The sequence below is a fragment of the Lepisosteus platostomus genome, chromosome 8 (genome assembly GCF_059453375.1).
Source record: "Lepisosteus platostomus isolate fLepPlt1 chromosome 8, fLepPlt1.hap1, whole genome shotgun sequence".
NCBI lineage: Eukaryota > Metazoa > Chordata > Actinopteri > Semionotiformes > Lepisosteidae > Lepisosteus > Lepisosteus platostomus.
In genome coordinates this window covers 60,356,616-60,369,273 of record NC_142618.1, presented here as the reverse complement: position 1 = coordinate 60,369,273, position 12,658 = coordinate 60,356,616, and the positions used below count along the sequence as shown (strand labels likewise).

At 51.3% G+C, this 12,658-nt stretch overlaps 1 protein-coding gene across 1 annotated transcript in view; it reads right to left on the bottom strand.

Moving 5' to 3' along the window:
* The window catches only part of pkd1l1 (polycystin 1 like 1, transient receptor potential channel interacting), a 58,013-nt gene that overhangs the window by 15,602 nt on the left and 29,753 nt on the right, over positions 1-12,658 (bottom strand). The window contains exons 29-42 of the mRNA XM_088642234.1: positions 10,586-10,810; positions 9,861-9,974; positions 9,599-9,750; positions 8,961-9,061; positions 8,660-8,855; positions 7,872-7,955; positions 7,200-7,407; positions 6,534-6,640; positions 5,680-5,896; positions 4,773-4,946; positions 3,653-3,829; positions 3,127-3,199; positions 2,886-2,989; positions 1,837-1,990 (exon numbers count right to left, since the gene is read on the bottom strand). Of these exons, the coding sequence (XP_088498360.1) occupies positions 1,837-1,990; positions 2,886-2,989; positions 3,127-3,199; positions 3,653-3,829; positions 4,773-4,946; positions 5,680-5,896; positions 6,534-6,640; positions 7,200-7,407; positions 7,872-7,955; positions 8,660-8,855; positions 8,961-9,061; positions 9,599-9,750; positions 9,861-9,974; positions 10,586-10,810 (2,086 nt within the window). The remainder of the gene's footprint in view (positions 1-1,836; positions 1,991-2,885; positions 2,990-3,126; positions 3,200-3,652; positions 3,830-4,772; positions 4,947-5,679; positions 5,897-6,533; positions 6,641-7,199; positions 7,408-7,871; positions 7,956-8,659; positions 8,856-8,960; positions 9,062-9,598; positions 9,751-9,860; positions 9,975-10,585; positions 10,811-12,658) is intronic.

Here is a 12,658-nt window from a genome sequence, read left to right as displayed (position 1 = left end):
CGCTACCTGAGGAGGGGGTGCAGGAGAGGTCGCTACCTGAGGAGGGGGTGCAGGAGAGGTCACTACCTGAGGTGGGGGTGCAGGAGAGGTCGCTACCTGAGGAGGGGGTGCAGGAGAGGTCGCTACCTGAGGAGGGGGGGCAGGAGAGGTCCCTACCTGAGGAGGGGGTGCAGGAGAGGTCACTACCTGAGGAGGGGGTGCAGGAGAGGTCACTACCTGAGGAGGGGGTGCAGGAGAGGTCGCTACCTGAGGAGGGGGTGCAGGAGAGGTCCCTACCTGAGGAGGGGGAGCAGGAGAGGTCGCTACCTGAGGAGGGGGGGCAGGAGAGGTCCCTACCTGAGGAGGGGGAGCAGGAGAGGTCGCTACCTGAGGAGGGGGGGCAGGAGAGGTCACTACCTGAGGTGGGGGTGCAGGAGAGGTCGCTACCTGAGGAGGGGGGGCAGGAGAGGTCACTACCTGAGGAGGGGGGGCAGGAGAGGTCGCTACCTGAGGAGGGGGTGCAGGAGAGGTCGCTACCTGAGGAGGGGGTGCAGGAGAGGTCCCTACCTGAGGAGGGGGGGCAGGAGAGGTCACTACCTGAGGTGGGGGTGCAGGAGAGGTCGCTACCTGAGGAGGGGGTGCAGGAGAGGTCGCTACCTGAGGAGGGGGTGCAGGAGAGGTCGCTACCTGAGGAGGGGGGGCAGGAGAGGTCGCTACCTGAGGAGGGGGAGCAGGAGAGGTCACTACCTGAGGAGGGGGTGCAGGAGAGGTCGCTACCTGAGGAGGGGGTGCAGGAGAGGTCGCTACCTGAGGAGGGGGGGCAGGAGAGGTCACTACCTGAGGAGGGGGTGCAGGAGAGGTCGCTGCCTGAGGAGGGGGTGCAGGAGAGGTCTCTACCTGAGGAGGGGGTGCAGGAGAGGTCGCTACCTGAGGAGGGGGTGCAGGAGAGGTCGCTACCTGAGGAGGGGGTGCAGGAGAGGTCTCTACCTGAGGAGGGGGTGCAGGAGAGGTCGCTACCTGAGGAGGGGGTGCAGGAGAGGTCGCTACCTGAGGAGGGGGTGCAGGAGAGGTCTCTACCTGAGGAGGGGGTGCAGGAGAGGTCGCTACCTGAGGAGGGGGTGCAGGAGAGGTCACTACCTGAGGAGGGGGTGCAGGAGAGGTCGCTGCCTGAGGAGGGGGTGCAGGAGAGGTCGCTACCTGAGGAGGGGGGGCAGGAGAGGTCTCTACCTGAGGAGGGGGGGCAGGAGAGGTCCCTACCTGAGGAGGGGGTGCAGGAGAGGTCACTACCTGAGGAGGGGGTGCAGGAGAGGTCTCTACCTGAGGAGGGGGTGCAGGAGAGGTCGCTACCTGAGGAGGGGGTGCAGGAGAGGTCGCTACCTGAGGAGGGGGTGCAGGAGAGGTCTCTACCTGAGGAGGGGGTGCAGGAGAGGTCGCTACCTGAGGAGGGGGTGCAGGAGAGGTCACTACCTGAGGAGGGGGTGCAGGAGAGGTCCCTACCTGAGGAGGGGGTGCAGGAGAGGTCGCTACCTGAGGAGGGGGTGCAGGAGAGGTCGCTACCTGAGGAGGGGGGGCAGGAGAGGTCACTACCTGAGGAGGGGGTGCAGGAGAGGTCGCTACCTGAGGAGGGGGTGCAGGAGAGGTCACTACCTGAGGAGGGGGGGCAGGAGAGGTCGCTACCTGAGGAGGGGGTGCAGGAGAGGTCACTACCTGAGGAGGGGGTGCAGGAGAGGTCACTACCTGAGGAGGGGGTGCAGGAGAGGTCACTACCTGAGGTGGGGGTGCAGGAGAGGTCACTACCTGAGGTGGGGGTGCAGGAGAGGTCGCTACCTGAGGAGGGGGTGCAGGAGAGGTCACTACCTGAGGAGGGGGTGCAGGAGAGGTCGCTGCTGGACCGGAGGGTTCTGGCCGCCGGACTGCCGTCCTCGAAGCCACTGGAGCTGCGCTCTGAGCCGCACTGGCCCCCCTGCCCCCCGGACACGACGCTGAGAGCGCGCCCGTCCGGACCGCCACGCTGCACAAACACAGAGGACAGAGGAAGGGTCACCATCAGGGCAGGGACGGGCTGGGGGGCCGTCGGGCCCACTGTGATGTCCCTGTTGCAGGGCAGCCCACAGCGAGGGGTGCAGCGTGGCACAGGGGCCAGGACTCTGCCCTTCCGACTGCAGGGCTGTGGGAAACACTGCTGTCGCCCCTGACCTGGTGCTTTACCCACGCTGCTCCAGCCTGCCAAGATGGGTAAATGAGGCTCACAGCTAACAGGCAGATAGGTCACTGTAACCTTTGTAAGATGCTTTGGATGAGAGTGTCAGTCAAGTGCAATGACAATGAATAGTTATGGATATTAGCCACATAGGTGGGCAGTGGAACTCTGAGCTTTGTGGCCTTAGAATATTCTTCATTTCCCTTTGCGTCCTCAGTTCAAGTAGAGAAACTGGTCATATATCTTATTCTACTCCTTCTAGTGTTAAATGATACAATTCTTCATTTTTAGTTAAACAAAGCACTAAATTAATAACATTATTTTAAGGCACACTTTTCCACCACTGGGACTGATGCTGAGAATATTATTGTTACAGATGTTTATGACACCAGAGTGAAGTTTGGTGGGTTCCCATCTCTATGTCTGTCTGGATCCCTGGATGTTTCAGTTTGCTTCTTCATATCAATTAAATGTTATCCTGTTATGAGGTTCACACCAGAAATATAGAATCAAGCACTTTTACCTTATACTTCATACTGAGTGCTTTTTTGCCTCATACTTCATACTGTGTTATTTACCTTATACTCCATACTGTCTTCTGGAACTGTAAGATGCAGTCACTACCTGAGGTGCAGGAGAAATCACTGCTGGATCTGAGGTTTGTGGCCACGAGTTTGCCTCATACTTCATACGGTGTGCTATTTACCTCATACTTCTTCCTCCAGACCTCTTGAGCCCAGTGCTGGAGGCTGTGCCAGGATTGGTAAGACTCAAAGAGACTGTCCTCTGCCAGCAGGCCATCCAGGTGAGCTGAAATGGACATGCAGGCTGTTTCAGCAGGTGACCGTGGGGCTGTGTGTGGATTTCTCTTTGAGTCTTGTTAAGGCACTGACAAACTCAGTCCTGACAGAAAAACCCCAGTGACGACAGATAGCCGGAGTCTGTACCTTCCACGGAGAAGATGTCTGATGCTCGTCCAGCGCTGTGGTCTCCAGTATTGGTATGTTTATGAGCAGTCACCTGGCATTCGAAGCAGGGAATAATCAACACAGAACGGCAACACAACCCCAAATGACAACCCCAGTTTCTGCTGCAGACTCCTCTCCATCCCTCACACCATCCTCAAGAAACAGGACACCCCCAGTCTCCCCTGCCCGACTGCACTTGACCCCAGGAGAACGCAGAACCCAGGGATGGGCTCAGTGCTGTTTGGAGAGCATTTCTGATCTTGGACAGTCTATTCCCTCCCAGACCCAACGTGGACCCAGCAAATGAACAGCAAGACCGGTAATTCAGGGATTCAGAAGCAAAGGAAAATGGGACCCAGTTACAGTACGTCCATCAGGATCTGCCTCAACTCTAACTGGGGATACCCAAAAAGAAAAGCCCACCGAAGCTTGTGGATTTTCAAAACAGAATTTCCCCTTTTGGAAACGCTGGGAAACCTACATATACTGATCACTCCCAGCTCACAGTGGCACAGTTCCTTGTAGAAAGGCCTTGTCTGCCAGTCCCTGTGACCAGACTTGCCTCACTGAACCGGAAGAGCAGGGACACCAGGACCACCAGTGGAAACACAGTCAGGGTGCTGCAGACTCCCATCACCAGGGAATCACTGGAGACATCAATGAGGCCCAGCGCAGCGGAGAACTGCAAAGACAGGCCAGCAAATAAACCCATCAGGCACAAAGACAAGCAAACACTGTTTAAAATTCGCACACAAACCAGTTCCACCAGACACCACAGGAGGAGGGTTGGTAAACAGTAGGTATGACAGAGGAAATAAAATGCCCTGATGAATAATAAAACTGATAACTGATAAGACCCGCTCAAGGCTGAGCAGACATCTGGCCAATGAAATGAAGGCAGACAGAGGTACAGAGGACTGTACCACACGCAGGGGAGTAAAAATGGCCTCATGAGACACCAGAGGGAGCAGCTGATGAAAGGGGCAGAGCAGTCGATGTGTTGAGTCATCGCTGTCTTCCTGCCAGCGCAGAGAAACAATTAAAAACGTCAAATTTTAAAATGAAAGAAAATAAATAAAATGTGGTTGAGATCTTCATATTAACAAGACACAAGCAGCCCGTGAAGCATGATGGTCAAATGGTCACCCTCTAGCTTATAACTAAAGCTTACAGTGTTTAAGATCTTGCATTCTTTTTTACAGTGTGCTCATTATATTAACATTTTATTTCCCACATTTGCCATAAACCTGAATCGAAGCAAAGGGTTTTTCCGTGGTCTTCAGGGGGATACTGCACCGAAACAGCCTCTCATTTAAAATCGTCTGACTTCCACAATGTTACAGTTTGTCAATATCGTTTCTGGGTCCTCTCACTGGTTTGATATGCATCAGTCTCACTCCCTAAGACTAGTTTTAGGGGCACTCCTTTCATGGAGTTCGGACTGCCAAGGTGAGACAGCAGTATTCCAGAAGGAGGTCCCCAGTATTCCAGAAGGAGTTCCCAGTATTCCAGAAGGAGTTCCCAGTATTCCAGAAACTAGGCCTTTAAAACGGACTTTCCTACCTTCAATATCTCTTAACTACAATGCTGAGACGCGCCCGGAGGCAGGGGCGGCGGGGGCTGACCTGGTCGTCCCGGAGGTGCACCAGCAGGGCGTTGAGACCGGTGTAGCCCAGCAGCAGCAGCAGGCAGAGGGCGAGGCGCTGGGAGTGTGAGACGGGGCTGTGGGAAGGCCGCGTGCACACCGAGGCCCAGAGGTGGAAGTCCTCCAGGAGCTCCGTCAGCGTGGCGGACAGCAGCTGGGGGCACAGCGGCGAAGGCAGGCAGCTCAGCACCTTTCCCCAGCCCCCGTCTGCGACCCAAGCTCCTCCAGAGCTGCCGCCCGCAAAATGGCTCAGGAACCGACTGACCGTCACACCGGAAAGCTCATTCGCACAGTACTGACTAAACTCATGAAGTTCCACGAATCGACGAGGTAATCGTCTTTCAAAAGCACACGAGAGGGTCAGTCTTTCACTTGCCAACAGGCTTTCTTGCATTAACCAATCGTACAGATTTCCTGTCGTGAAGATTGATAGACGGTTTCGTTCAAATCGGGGAATCTTTGTCTGCAGATAAACAAGCAACTTGAAAAGTCTGCGTGCAACAACATGCACCTTAACAGACCGAATGGAAGCTGTTGCTTGTCTTTTGATGACCCACAGGTCTCAGATGGTACAGTATGTGGAACGGAGCGCACATCTGACCTGCTGTACGAAAAAGCTCGGCATGCAGGTACGCTCTAAAAATTGTGAAGACAGAACTTCCTTGCCTTTTACTTTGTGTTACTTTTTTCTCAGCCCCAACAAAAAATAGTTTTGCACGGCTCACCTTACTGTGCAGCTAATTTTTCACTCCACTTTGCGAAATGAACCTCTATGGGTGACGTGAGCAAACAAATGAAAGCCCTCACGATGGGCCCGGCTGCCCAGAAGGTCTGATCCGCGTCCCGCGGGAGCGCGCCTGGGTCTGCACGGCGGGCAGCTCGCCTACCTTCCCGAAGCCGGGGCTCTGGGTCAGAGGGGTCAGCTCGCGCTCCACCTTCCCGTCGCCCTCGTCCGCCGCCAGCCAGCACTCCGCGGGGAAGAGCCAGCCGGTGCCGGACGCCACGTCCCGCACCGCCAGGTGGCTGACGAACCAGCTGGGAGAGGGGCCGCGGCCGTCGTGCCAGATGTGCACTTTCCAGATGGGGCCCAGGGAGTCTGGAGCGCTGAGACACAGAGTCCAGCTTCAGCCTTCGGCTCTGCCACACAGCACCTCTTAAAGCTGCTCATGTCACCGTACTCCAAGGCTTGACGTGCTCTTTTCAAGGCGTGTTAGTCTTTTAGTTCACCCTATTAAACTTATTCCACCAGTACCTGATCCTGGCCCAGGAAGGCTGCTGCGCCTCTTTCAAGCTCTAGCACTCGAAGAGCAGGGAGAAGTCTGTCCAATGAAGCCAATAAAGAACCAATTTAGGTCATTTGCAGCTTGTTGTAAAGGAAACCTTCAGACACTGTGCGCCCCATTGGACACACCTCATGTAACATGTAGGGGGTATATATCACACGAGTGTTACTCACTGTCACTGCCAGATCCATAGAACATTATAGCCAAGACAGGTAAAAGACTTGGTTAATACATCGGCTTTCTGTTCTAACCAGCTGTCCTGATAATATCAATTAAAGGGCAATGGCTTAAAGGGCTTCTCTCCTCTTGTTTCTGAAATTGTGGTCTTGCGAGTACTCAAATCCCATTTCATTCCTCCAGGACTTCAAAGCTGGAACCCTCTGTCAACTTTAAAGTTTCTGATACAATGGACAAACTTTGACACCAGACGAGCAGAGGCGCAGGAAGATGAGAGGTACCTCAAGATGAAGGTGTGTCTTGAATTTCTCCCGAAGAGCAGTTTGCCGGAGCAGCTCAGCTCTCTGGTCTCCGAAGTCCCATCCTCGCCGTGTAAAACGATGTGAACCTGCCCCAGAAACAAAGCCCACTGCAATTCCCCCGCCATCGCAAGCCAGGCCCGTGAAAGACATCAGCCCTGCGTCATCGCGGAGCACAACGGGTGAAAGTTCACATCCTAGCAGCAAAGGCTGCGGCTCTGGATTTCCTGAGCGGTCTAGTCTGGCCCTGAAGGAACCAATGCCTCTTATGAGTTAGGAGTTAAGACCTCAAGAACTTTTTTGCTGTTTTTTGTGCTTTCCCAGCCTCCCCGGGGTCTCTCGAGTGGAGGTGTAACTCGTGTATCCTACGTGTGATTAGCAACATGAAAGCGAACAGGGGTCTCAACCTATTAGGGTCTTGATTAATTGCCCACGGCTGACCTAACTGCCCTTGCCCTTCTGACCTTGTTTACACCTTATCAGGTAACACACTGTTGCTGACCCATCATACGTGTATGTTTTTGTAGGAAAGTTTTGCTCATCTTCAAGAAGAGCGAGTGAGAGACGAGGTTAACCTCCTTCCTTTATTGCGGTGCAGAAATCAGCACCTGAACCGTGCGTGGTTTCCTCCGAGGAGTTGAACAGTACCTTGGCGGTCATTGTGGCTCTGGATCTAAAGCCTGTGTCGACGGTGATGGTGTAGAACTGCCGGTCCAGTGGGCTGTTGTCCTGCAGGAAGACCAGTCCGCTCCTCCTCTCACTGGCCAGATCAGCTCGCTTGCAGACAACAGCCAGGACAAGGTAGATCCCCAGGAAGACAAACGTCACGCTGCACAGAACCAGGTTATCGACTAGGCTGCAAGACAAACATGGGCTTCCAATGTGCAGCGTCTCCTGACTTCTACACTGGCTGCATTTCCACAGAGGGAAAAGAACACAGCGCCGCTGAAAAATATACCGAATGTTTTACAGGTTTTTATTTGATCCAAAGAGCAGGATCTTCAGATGTTTATTTTTTACATGGGTGCTTGCTCTCCTCTTTTAACAAAAGTATCAGAATAGAAGCAGAATTGAACCTGTCCTGGATGAACACAGCCCTGTATGCATCACCAGTGAGACTGTCGATGCCGTTAAAGGTGCTTGTGTACTGTGGTGCAAAGGAGTCTCTAGTGCGTTGTAAACCTGGAGTGAAATATGCGCCATATGGCATTAATCCCTGGTACATTCACGTCAGTATGTAGAATTCAGTAAAAAATACTGAGAACTGTTCATTAACTGTTCATTATCTCAACACTCAGTCAATCTGCCATCCATACTTACCTAACAAACTGGGACACATCTGTGAAGTAATAATGGCTGCTGACTTCCTGGTATGCGATGGTAAACGTTGTCAGATGGTTACAACTAAAATAAAGAATTGCATTTAAATCAGCTACATTTTACCCCACAAACCCTACCAGAAAGAATTCATGAATATCTACTGTACCAGAGGGTGATTCATCTTATGTGCAACTTGTTTGTTTTTGTTTTTATAAATCATGACAAGACCTAAGACCTTCATACCTGACTGCAAGAAGCAAGAGCACAGTGTCAATGCAGCACCCAGAAGCAAATACTCTACAGGTAATCTGTGTTGCCATAAACATTTTTTTCTAGCCCGTTTTCCTAGAGATTAATAGTTATTTGTACACAGCCAACCAAAGATTTGGCTTTATTTTTCTTTCCTGAAGTACTAAAGAGTGAAGTGCCTCATACTATTCAATAAAAGTAACTATTGTTATTTAGCTGCATGAGGTCTTACCAGAAAACTAACACCTGGACAGGCACCAGGCCAGATAGAATGTACTGTAGAAGCTCATCCAAACAGTTAACAGAACAGAAAAGGTGATCCGTGAAATCAGAAATGTGAACTCAGAAAAAAAAGTTGAGTTTCACTGTTTACACAGAGTGTGAGCTTTAACTTTTATAGACCCAGAAGAAAGGTTACAAACGAGAGCAGGCCACACGGCCAGGCTAGCCCATCTGGTAGTGAGCAGCTCACGGACGAGAGGATCACAGCCAGCTGCTTCTTGAAAGCAGCCAGGATATCGGCTTCAACACGGCCTCACCTGCAGTTCACTTTACTGGCTGACCAGCTCTGCAGGGGAGAGCAGCCCTCTGACCTCCAGTCTTTACCGCCGTCCCAGTACAGACACTGCGTCCACTCAATGCTCAAGGTGTAGCTCACAGCACTGGCGATGTATTTGTTGGTGGGTGTCCTGTTGTAATCAGCGTTGAGCAGAGCCACATAGTAACTGCCAGGATCTGTCAGAAAATGGAAGAAGCCCAGGGCACAGAAGACATGAATTTAGATGCTACCGTGTCATTCTTATACATTAAGCTAGGAAGATCAGGGAAGAAAAGACCAACCTTTCACAGACAAAGGAGGCATGAAAATGTGAACTGTATTTCCCTCCCAGCTGTGAACCCTCTTCACATTGTAAGAGCTGGGAGTTGGTTTCTCAAACATTCTGCATGGGAAACAGAAACAGAGAAAATGTCACTTCACACACACTGGAGTCGAGCACATCACAGACTCGAGGCTTTGCTTTGAGATCAAACGCATTTTAAAGCAAACTATACAGCGGATAGATGTGGAAATGAATATGCTGTACAATGCAGGTTTTTAAAATGTATGGCCCGTTAGATGGACAATATGTTGCCAATTGTATGTTAATTAAAAAAATCAAAAGACAATAAAACACACGTGTTCAAAGACACAGGGGCAATATTTTTAATACTGCGTACAGTATACTGGATTCTCACAGTGACATTTCCTTATTGAATTCTGTTACTTTAGAACCTGCTCAGTAACGTGGATTTTGAAGAGCGGTGAAGCCAGCGGAAAAGTACTCAAACTATGCGTGCCACGCAAGCTAAAAAACAACACGACTACACAACGTCATCAGGAGGTGGCGTGAGAAGAGCCCGTCTGGGAGACAGTATGAGCCTGCCCTGACCGGCCCGGGTTTGAGGCAGAGGTGTGTCCCGGGAGCGTCCTAGCGCACCTGAACAAAAGCATGATGGGAAACGGTGGGCTGGAAGGCCGAGTGAGCTGCACTGTGATCTGCAGCGCCTCCTGCTGGTGTCCTGCTGTCACATTGAACTCGTGGACGTTCATCTGACTGCGCAGCAGAGAATATTCTGGAGAGCTGCTTCCCTGTCGCAACAAGGACAGAGATTGACCTGGTGCATTCATTTCCCATGCAGTGGTGAATATTCCTGCTCTTGAAAGTGCCGACGATCGGATTTTCAGACTTTTTAACTCACGTTATTCCTCCTCTTCTCAAATTCAATATGGACCGGCGTGGACAGCGAGCGCACTTTTCTCTCTTTCCTGGTGGTGCAGTTATACAGACGTAGGTCAGCGACATCACCGTCGATCTGTAACAAGAGGACAAAACTGTGTGCTACGATTTCATGGGGAACAGACATAAAAAACCTTTGTACAAACGACTGCAATACAAAGACGTTTAAGACCGTTTCTAATAGAAGAACACAAGAACGGTTAGAAAGTGGAAGAGGCTATTTCGCCTCTGTCTGTTCAGTAGCTAGGAGCTCACTGATCCCTCCTGAAAGGAGTCAGGTTATCGCCTTCAGTAACAAGGCTACGGTGTGTTGTCCATTCATGACTTCCACACCCCTCTGTGTGAAGAAGTGCTCCTCGGTCTAGTTTCCATTTTTGACCCCTGGTTTGTGTTTCACTGGTGAGTCAACCTATTTGAGTTGCCTGTTTTTTTCTTTCAAGATAAAGATCTTCTATGAGGCTCCCAGTAAATCTGCAGGTTCTACCATCCATTTGTTTGAACTCAGGAACTCGCCTGCGTGACCTAGTACCCCAGCACAGAGCTGTTAATTACAGATCAGCGGGGCAGCTGCTCCGAAGCAGGGAAAGCAGACGGCTCCGTTCTGTTTCCGAACTGTGATTGTGCCAGCGGAGTGGCCAGCAGGGGGCCCCGGTGGGCCATGGAACTCTGCGCAGCCGGAGAGCTGACCTGAGCCGGCGGCCTGCTCCAGAGACGCAGACCTCGCCGGAGGAGCACCAGCTGGGCGACCAGGCAGGGGCCGCCGCCGTGCCCGGACAGGGCGCCGGGGAGGCGGAAGCTGGCCGGGCCGGCGCCCAGGACTGTGCCCCCGGAGAGGGCCAGCCGGCGCGTCTTCACCTCCACCAGGCGGGTGCTCACGCTGTGCTCCGTGGCGTCGCTGGAAAGAACGAACCTCTGGAATAAAGGACAACAGGGCCCGACTTGAGAGGAGCTGCCGAGGGCAAATCGCTGACCGCTCCCGCCGCCCGCAGAAATCACTCCCCAGCTGGACCAGCTCTCTCTGTGTTCTTCGAGGCCTCAGGAGGATAATAAATGGAATGGAACGTACTGAACAGCAAAGGTACCGAACCAGGACGTTTGGTGAAATCATGGCACGTTCCTGTTTGCAGATCCACTCTGTTGCTCTGTGTGCAAGCATGTAAACAACTGTCCGCTGCTACTGCACAATCACCCCGATGAAAAAATGTGCCGTCGCATACGTACGTATGTGCTTGATTTCCCACAAGAAAACATTCTGCTCAGGGAGAACAGTTACCCACTTCGCCACACGACAAAGACATTTGTATGTTGTGAACAGAAAAGGAGTATTATTATTATTCATACTTATATCATTTTTTAATCAATATAAGGTGAAAACAGTTCAAAATAAACTTTTATATGGTTTATCCCATCTTGAAAGTTACCTGGAGTTTAGATGCGCTTTTATTTGGAGAGAGTTTTTAGAAAAGGCAGCAGCTATTCTGCACACAGTGGAGCTCCCGGGCCTGGGCTGGGTCCGATTCTGACCCGGGATGCTGCTGTGTTGACTGACGAGCTACACTCTATGCTTCCAGGACAGGCTCCAGGCTGCCCCCCCCGCCTCGCCAGGAAGAAGCAGCTCCCTGATCACGGACGGAGGGATGACTGCAACATTCCTGGTATTTATTTTGTCAGCTTCAGAACTAAAATGCCTTTGAATGTACCATTTCATTCCTCTGCATTCTACACTGCAAAATGCAGCAACTCCCAGAACTAACAAGGCAGTGTACAGCGATGTGAAAAAAAGTACACCCCCTTACTATTCTAGGATTTTACACATTGAGACACATCTGACGTCTATCAACTAATCACGAGCACTTATTTAGCCACACCTGACTACTGAATAATGGCTGATATTTTGTTTACTATATAATGACAAAGTAACATTTGTGTGTGCTATGTGTCACGCGAGGTTAGAGTTATCTACTGTTAGGACGTGGTGAGGACCAGGTGAGGGTCAGAAACAGTTTGTCTAATACGTAAAACCCTGGAACTGTAAGAGGGTGTCGTTTCTTTTTCACACCGTGTTACGACATGTGAACTGTTACACACAAGAGGAGGCCATTTGACCCCTCTGGCCAGTTGGGAAGAAAGGATTTAATTGACCCAGGGATCTCACCCAGCTGTGTTGTGAAGGAAACCAGGGTATCGGCCTCAAAAACACGTCCGGGTAGCTTGTTCCACACTCCTACCACCCTTTGGATAAAGAAGTGCCTCCTGTCTTTGGTTAGAGTAGCCATGATTGTAAGACAGGTCAGAGTTGTTTCCTAATAATGAATGTGTTTTCTGAGCCTCTATAACTAAAGGAAGGAGAGGGAATTGGTTTCTCTCTACGGTAATCCCAGCAGCTGTCAGACAGTCAGGAGGCAGGCGATAGTTTAACTGCACAGAAATTGCCCAGAAGAGGTGCTTGAGATAACCCCAAGAACGCATCAATAAACAGTCAAAAAAAGATTTGTGCTCCATGAAGAACAAAGCATTGGTGAAGCTCCTTTTCTGGGTAGGTGCGTTTAAACAAGACAGTTGGCTAAATGAGCAAAAAGCAGCAAAATACTTTGCTTGCCAACAAGATTGTGTTCTTATTTCACTCCCCAGGAGCCTGTAACAGAGTCTTCCTTTCTGATTACCTCCTTGGCCAGGTGCCTGTGCACTGATGTCAGAGAAAGGTAACAGAGGCTGTGAGCACAATATTGTTTTTAGCAACATGGTTTACAGTTTATGGGA